At 37.4% G+C, this 8755-nt stretch overlaps 1 protein-coding gene across 2 annotated transcripts in view; it reads left to right on the top strand.

Annotated features, from left to right (window-relative positions):
* The first annotated feature begins 6787 nt into the window (after positions 1–6787).
* ssna1 (Sjogren syndrome nuclear autoantigen 1) overlaps positions 6788–8755 on the top strand; it is an 11087-nt gene continuing 9119 nt past the window's right edge. For both annotated transcript variants that reach the window (XR_001427002.1, XM_015049068.1), the window contains exons 1-2: positions 6788–7030; positions 8053–8252. Coding sequence is in view for 1 of the 2 variants with exons in the window: in XM_015049068.1 (XP_014904554.1) it covers positions 6979–7030; positions 8053–8252 (252 nt within the window). In the remaining variant the exon portion in view is untranslated. The remainder of the gene's footprint in view (positions 7031–8052; positions 8253–8755) is intronic.

Genomic DNA, 8755 nt, shown 5'->3' on the forward strand with positions numbered 1-8755 from the left:
AGAATGCTGTGCGGTTCTGGATCGAAGTTCAGTGAAATTATTGAACATTCTGTTGGACATATTTTTATCATGTCTATCGTAACATATCTTGTTATTGATTTATTGCCAGCCCTGATGTGTTCTCTGCACTCAAAGCGAGGAGGAGCCATAACTTCCTTCAGTTTAACAGAAACAAAACTAAAGTATTTATTCTTGGCCCTATAGGAACGATGAAGAGTCAGCTTCAGCTAGAAACTAGTAGTCAGGTCAGAAATCTGAGTGCAGTGATGAACTCTGACCTGAACTTTCAGAGACACATAAAGACAATTACAAAGTCAGCCTTCCATCACCTGAGGAATATTTCTAGGATTAAAGGACTAATTTACGTTTAGTTGACTTGATTCCTGCAACATGTTTGTCAAACAGTCACTGAATATTTGCAGTAATCAGATTTTTCTTCTGACTGTACTTTCTCAAAATATTTCTTTCTGAAATAGTTTGACTTCAAGAAGATGTCAGAAAAAAAGAACATCTTCCCCAAACAAACCACTGGGCCAAACAACAACAACCATGTTACTGCTTGATGACATCCTACTTTCTGGTTAAACCCATGAGTGAGATTACTCTGTTAGGTCTAGAAAAGCACCAACATGACAGTCATGACCAGAAGATTGGATGGTTTCCATTGCCGTTCCTCCAATACCAGCTTTTATTTGCTGTCCTACTTTGAACCTCCAGAAGTTCCCATTGATAACGTATTGATAACGTATTGGCCTGCAAAGCAGCCAGTTAGCCATTTCTGAAACATTTTAAAGAAAATGCAGCTTGCAAAGCTAAAACACATGGGCACAATACCACTGGACGTGGTGTTGGTTGGCGTTTTAGCCAGTACATGATTGGCTGTAGCCCCAAGAATGGCAATAAGGAAACTGTGGACATTAGCTCCTATGGCAGAGCTAAGATGGTTTCCACTGTGTGCATAAAGTATATTTGGTGTTTGAATGATAAGAATAAGCAGTTATATACATTCTTAGAGGTTCCAACTATTTGTGAATTTAAGCTATTTGCTGGTGGTTGTGGTCCCTAATCTCGCAAATACCGTGGGATCGATTTGTTTAAAATGTGTAAAATGAAAGTAGAAAGGGACAAAATGTATGCAAGTGTTCAGGTATATCATACTTTTACACAATTAAGAACATTTAATCCAAAGATAGTTTAATTAACAACACTTTTATAGTTTGTAATTTTAACGCACAAGTACCTCTGACACAAACAGGTTAGTGAATTTCTGAATGGTTGCCAGAAAGTTTCTTCCTTCAGCCACGAAGTATAAAGTGTCTATAAAGTAACATAACAGGTTCCATACAAACAAAGCAGGAAGCTTTTCACAGTAAAGGACATGTGACACACACTAACAATAAAAACTCAATATCAGACCTGCAAGCTTTGCTACACCTAGAAATATGACACATTCAGCACAGCAGACTGTACCCAGCCCTTCAGACAGAAACACCTCACACTCATTGTGTAAATAGGAAACTTCTCATCGGAGCAGACAGAAGTCACATTCGGTGTACCCCAAGGGTCAATCCCTGGACCCCTCCCATTTAATATCTACATGCTCCCACTAGCTCAGGTTATAAGTAAGATTAACTACCATAACTACGCAGATGATATACAGCTCTACATCACGATGTCACCAGTGACTCGCAACGAATGCTTAGAACAGATAAATGTGTGGATGAGCCATAACTTTCTCCAGATGAACAGAAATAAACCTGAGTTATTATCTTTGGACTGAAAGAGGAACAAGTCAGCGAACAGATTCAGTTATTAGAGCTTCAAACGAGAGATCAGATCAGCTAAACCGTCAGAGCCACATAAAGACGGTTACAAAGTCGGCCTTCTATTGCTTGAAGAACATCTCCACATTTCTCCTGGAGAAACTCATCCATGCATTTATTTTCAGTTGCATCCATTTGTGCAACAGCGTCTTCACAGGTCTGCCTAAAAGAAAATCAATCCTCCAGCTGCAGCTGATCCAGAGGCTGCTGCAGGAGTTCTGACTAAAACCAGGAAGATGGAGCACATAACACCAGTCCTTCCACTGGCTCCCTGTAGCTCAGAGAATAGATTTTAAAATATTGTTGCTAATGGGCCAAATCATTCATTCAACATGTATATTTATGTTGAATATTTGAAATGTCTTCCAGTTCCAGTGTTCTAAGCAAACATAAAACAGTTCTGTTTTGACCTAAAACTTTAAATGCATTGTGGCAACTTTAATATGCAACAATACAACAGTTCCAAAATGGTAAAAGATTATAAACCAGAAATCTCATTCCAGACAGTTTCTTCTGTCTGAAACAAAATATTTTCTTCAATATTTTTCTTAAATGGGCCTGACACACTCCTCAATCTTTAGTGTCATAATTGGAAAAAAAAAGAACAGAAAGGAGCGTTTGAGCAGAACCACCACTTTCTGAGTACAATGGAGTTACAAAGTTGTGGTAACCAAACACAACCAAAACAAACGGATCCGCAGCTTCCCCTAAAGTCAGCAACTAGGGAGTTTTAATGTTTCTTATTCAGCTGCAGTGATGAATAAACCAAAGCTTCATGTCAGCGCTTGCCAACAATTATAAAGTCTGGAGCTCTTGATTACTGACTTACTCACCTGCAACGAAAACAAACAGAAATGAAACATTGCTGGCAGAGACAGATGGACTAAAGTCCAAATCCAAATGCCTGTTGGATTCAACCAGCCCCAAATGCAACATGAGTCTTTCTAATGGCAGACATGGAGACCAGGAGTTCAACACTGAGGGTTTTCCTAATGGTTGCCTTTCCACGGTGCATTCAGGTACAACAGGTAACATAACCAGTCAGTCTATTTTCTAAAATCCTACAAAAAAGCTGATAAAATCAAGTTATTTTAAGAGTATTTTTAATTTCTTAGTTTATTTTGAACTTTATCGGAACATGAGAGAGTAAAAAGAAACAGAAAAAAATAGAATAAGGTAAACAATCGACAGAGAAAACATACGGGGTTCCTCAGGGATCCAGTATTGGACCTTATTTATTTTTTATGGCCTTTTAGGCCCAAGTAACAAAAGCACAGTGAATAACCCTGTCGCAATAAGCAATTAATCAATTAAAGGCATGTTAGAAAATAATAAGCTCGATAATTTCCATTCTGAAGATTAATATTTTGGAAGGGAATTATGTTTAATCTGTTTTATTTATGGCTTCAGTTGTTTGCGGCTTTTATTTCTGTTTTGTATATTTATGTTGAATATTTGAAATGTCTTCCAGTTCCAGTGTTAAATGTTCTTAGAAAACTTAAGTTTATTTGAGAGAGCAAACTTATTGAATTTGAAAATGGTTTCAAAATAACATTAATGTTTATCGCACTAATTTCTGGGACAATTAATCACGACAGGCCCAGTCGTACCATTGTTATGCTTTATAACGTAACAGAAAGTTACAGAATAAGCAGAATTTACTCAATCCTGGCAGAATCAATTAGCAAAATGAGCCTGTCTCACACCAACTCCTCCAGTTGGAAAAGTCAAAAGAAAAAAACTGTTATTGCTGTTACTTCAGAGTCCTGATAAGGTTGCTTTGCATACCTTATCACTAAACTTCCCTCCAACGGCGTGAAGCCAGGATACCAGCAAGAGAACCAAAAATCTCAGTTAAGCTACTGGAGATGCACATGTGACCAAAACTTGTCCATTTTCATCTCAGCTGCCATCGACAGGTGACCAGCTGGTTGGGAAATCTAAAATCAGACCTTATTTCAAAGCAGTAAATACACCACGTCTCAATTCTGTGTATTTTCACAGCAGATCAGGTGAGAAAACGTTAAGTCAGGTGAAGAACTAAAGCTGTAAGAAATTACTCAATCATTTTAGCACAAGACATGTCTGGTTAATTCAGGCTGTAAGGATGCAAAACAGAGCAAAGCTTCAGCAGATAACATGAAGGTTGGGAAAATTAGAATGAAATCTGACTATATTTTGAAGGGTTAGGGGTTAGCAAAAGAAAAAAGGAAATGAGATGTGATTATTGATTGTTTCAGTTTGGTTTTAAATGCCTCTATCCACAAAATCTGTAGGATTTTTTTGCATTTTATGACCAACTTTGGACTGTTTTCAAGAAATTATTGTTTTATAAACACCGTCAAATTTTCAATGCATCTGTAAGGTAACAAACTGTTTTATTTATAAATCAGCAGGTTGCAGATTTACAAAATTGATAATTGAAACTATTGGACAAACATCTTTAGCTTTGATATGAACACAATTAGCTATTTATTATATAATGAAATGAAAATATACCATAACACCAAACACTCAGTTACCTTGACAATAGTCCAGGATACAAACAATTAGGATTTTACACTGAAACCAGAATGCTGTCTGAGCGCCCCCTGCCGAGTGACATCATGCATTACCTCTTAAATATGTATAAAATAAAAAAGAAAACAAAAACTGAAGCTCAAAACAGATGCTGTGAACATTAAGGCTTATTTTAGTTTGTTTGTTTTTAATCTGCAGCTGTCTCTTTAGTTATTTTTCATCATAATTATTTCCTTTACATGAAAATAAGGAAAATCAGAAACAGCACTGCTCTCTTTTAAACCATAAGGCAGCACAAGGAAATGATGAAATCCGCTTTCACCTTATAAGAACAAGCAATCGCAAGCAGAAAAACTGCAAATATTAGGTTTAAGAGGTGAAAAAGTACAGAATAAAACCGGTTTCAGAGCTGGCGCCTTGCTACAGTTGCATTCATTAGTCGGTTAGCTTTCATGCTGTAAACCACAGCAAAGACAACACTCTCCAACCAGCTGCAGCTACAAATATTTCTAAGACTGCGTCGTGTTTTCCACAGCAATCAGGCTCCAATAAAAGACACTCTGTGGTTTTATATTTGATAGAGAGAAGCAGTCTGCTAACTAGCATCGCTGCTAGCTAGCCTACCAGCGCTCTTAATTAGCCTCCGGTTAGCCGGGAAAGATGAAAAACAGCTAAAAACTATGAACAATATCGCCTCGTGATGCTCGGCTAAACATCTGCATGTTTTTATGAGCGGCTAAAGGTGGACACAGCTTCAGGGGTAGTGACAAGGACCGGGAACGTGTATAACTAAGCCCCGCTGGTTAACATAGCAACGCGCCAGCGGTGATTATTCATGTTCCGGGGCACAGCATCTTCCTGCACATTCAGTTGTCCTCCGGGTCCAGCACAAAAGCACAAGACTGCGAGCTGGCAGCGAGCAGCTCACGGTGAAACTACAACCAGACACCGGCTTTCTGCTCGCCTACAGACCGACTCCCTGGCTGTACGGAGGGAATTCGGTCCTACGGGCACAGGAAAAGAGCAGCGAAGTGTGACGAGTTTAGCGTAGAAAGAGCTCTCATACTCACCTCGGTTTCTACCGAAGCCATGGTGCCTGGACGTTGGCTCCGCCCACTACCGATTGCGTCACGTTTATTGATTCGCAATCAGCGACACCACACCTTAGATTAGACACATTAAACAGTAATGCTGTCCATCATTTATCAGAAATAAATACTAACTAGTTACATTTACTCAGGTACATTTACTTGAGTAATGGAATATTTTTTACTTTTACTTGAATAATTTCATTATGAAGTATTTCTACTGTTACTTGAGTTAATTTTATGAATTTCCTACCCACTGAATGAAAAACAAACATGTTTTGACCAAAAATTCACCAGACAGACCTGAAGTTTTTGTTACAGTTTTATAAGTTTTTTATCGAAAGAAACTGATTTGTAAACTTATTTTTTGTCTAATTTTGTTATTTTTTGTTACTTATTTGAATTATTGTCATTTTGGTCCTTAAAATACCAAAATTTCCACTTAACTTTATATTTTGGTCTGTCCAGTTATGTAACTTTCAAATATGAAGGGATTGATAATTTGAGTAATTTCTTTGATGGCTAAGTTTTACTTTTACTTGAATAAAAGTATGTTGAAGTAGTAATACTTTTTCTTGAGTATATTTTTTGGGTACTATGCCTCTCAACATCAGACAGAGGAAAACATAAACTGCAAATTCTGATATTTTAACTAATAAAATGAAGTGTTTTGGAGTGTCAGAACTTAGTAGCAACGGCCATCAATTTATTTATTTATTTTGCTTTCGACATATGGGAATTAGTAGAAGCCGATTGGAAAACAGGAAAACTTGAAACTAAGAACAAATTAAATTAGTTAAAAATGAAGCGTATGGAACTGATATTTAAAGTTGGTATTGGGATTCTTCCGTTGACAATATTCAGGTGTTTATTGTATTTATTTTGATTTATTTGACTTTTCAAACGCTTCAATAGATAGAAGAACATAGCTTGTCTATAAACAAGAGGTCTCACTTTAACATAAACTGTAGGTGTGTCTGTATTTCATTCGATTGTGTTTAAAACAAGTTTGTTGTTCATTCAGTGAAGTTACTCTTAGTGGGTAGAGTATCCAGAAATTTTACTCAAGTAAGAGCAGCGATACTTCATAATAATATTACCTAAGTTAAAGTAATCATTACAGAGGAGTAAAACTACTCCTAAAAGTTATTTCTCAAATAATTACCCAAGTAAATGTAACTATGTAAAAGTAAATTTAGTCGGTTACTGTTTACCTCTGCTCTTTTTATTAACTAAATTAGTAGGAGGGACACTGTTTATAATTATAAATATACATATGTTTAGATATCAAGCTAGTATCCCGATCAACATTTCATTCCAGTTGGTGGCGCTAATGCGCCAGAACGTTCCTTGCCAGCCGCCATTACCAGAGAAGAATAAGTTGTAAAGGAACACCCGCCATTCAGGAGCGCTTCAGTTCAGTTTTCACGTTTAAACCGCCTCTCTGTTTGCTGTGTTACCTGCAGTCAGCTGCAGAAACATCCACTGGACGTTACAGAAATTCATTTTAACTGAACTTAGCGGCGGGAATCTCGCTAAAAGCCAACATGACCCAACAAGCCGCGGCTCTTCAGACCTACAACAACGAGCTTGTCAAGTGTAAGTCTCTGCGTTTACATTTTAACTGCCTAAATAGATGTTTTCTGTTTTTAAAGCGGGTTGTCATGTTGTTTCGGTTCAAAATCTGCTCCCCGTAAACAGCGTAACAGTAAAACGATCAGTTTTAACTGGGCGTACTTTCATAAAATAACCCTTTCACGCTCTGTAAATGATTTTAGTTGTAAAAACAAAGATTTAAATTTTGTGTAAACCACAGCCTAAATCTGTTAACCTTCAAGACAGCACAGTACAATCTGATTAACGCTCACAGATTAAGATATCAAGTTAAAGTCATCAGCTTCTAATTCTCTGCACTGCACGTTGATGCAGCTGTAAGCATTAATTTAGCTGTAGCTGTAACTTTTAATCACTTTTCTGAAACATCCATCCTCATCTGAGTGAAGAAACGGTAGAAAAGCCTGGATGAAATCCTTCTTGCCTCATATAATCTGTTTAAGGTCTTGCAGCCTCTGAGGACGGTTAGTCTGAGATTATTTTTAGGCTGAAGTTTTAAATATAGCTCTTTATTTCATGTTAAAGGTTGTGGTGAACAAAACCTATGTCATAAAAAAGTTAAAGGAAGTTTTAATTTTATTTGCAGTAATGATAAAACCATAAGTCTTTTGCGACAAGTTAGAGATGCACCGATCAACTGGCCAGAGATCGGAATCGACCGATTTTTTTTTTTGTTGTTTGTTTTTTCTTGATCAGCTCTCATTGGTACGATGGAGTATTATTATTACATATTTTTTCTTGCACTATTATGACTGTTTTCTTAAATTATAATTTTATTCTCTTATTGTACATTGGATACCGAATGCTAAAAAAAAATAAATTTCATCCTCTTAAATGCATTGCGGCCGACCACCAGGGGGCTCCACTCATCTCTAATCTATGAAATGTTTTGATTAAAACAAATATGCTAGCAGCAAACCATTAAAACGCCTCCTCTCATTGCAGGAACATAGCAGGTAATTTTTCGACGGTTCTTTTAAGAACGACCTTCTCTTCCGTCTCGTCAGGTATCGAGGACCTGTGCTCGAAGCGGGACGAGCTGAACCGCCAGATCCGGCTGGAGGAAGACGAGAAGGAGCGACTCCAGCAGGACATCCGGCTTCTCTCTGAGAAGCTGAGCCGGGTCAATGAGAGCATGGCGCAAAGACTGACCACCAGGGCCAACCTGGACCGCACCATCGCAGAGACGGAGGCTGCATACGCCAAGGTATTCATGTTAGCTTAATAATATCATAATGCCAAGGTATTCATGTTAGCTTCGCATCATGACACCAAGGTATTCATCTTAGCTTAGCATCATGACGCCAAGGTATTCATGTTAGCTTAGCATCATGACACCAAGGTATTCATGTTAGCTTAATAATATCATAATGCCAAGGTATTCATGTTAGCTTAGCATCATGACACCAAGGTATTCATGTTAGCTTAGCATCATTGTGGGTCTTATTGCAGGTAGTTGCAAAAAGTACAGGAGAGTTTTTGTTTCAAAAACTGCAAATTTGACATCAATACTTGTGGATTCCAATAATTATTGATTTGTTTTTTGTTTTAAATATCTGGAATATTACCAAACTGCTGACTGCTTTATCCAGTTTCCTCCCCAAGCCGTTATTTGCTTTTTTTTTTTTTTTTTTTTTTTTTTTTGGGTTTTTTTTATTTTTTTTGGGGAAGGGGGAAAAAAATTAAACCCCCTGTTCCACTATTTTTTTG

Source organism: Poecilia latipinna, unplaced genomic scaffold (assembly GCF_001443285.1).
Source record: "Poecilia latipinna isolate Pla-1442-1.1 unplaced genomic scaffold, P_latipinna-1.0 Scaffold923, whole genome shotgun sequence".
NCBI lineage: Eukaryota > Metazoa > Chordata > Actinopteri > Cyprinodontiformes > Poeciliidae > Poecilia > Poecilia latipinna.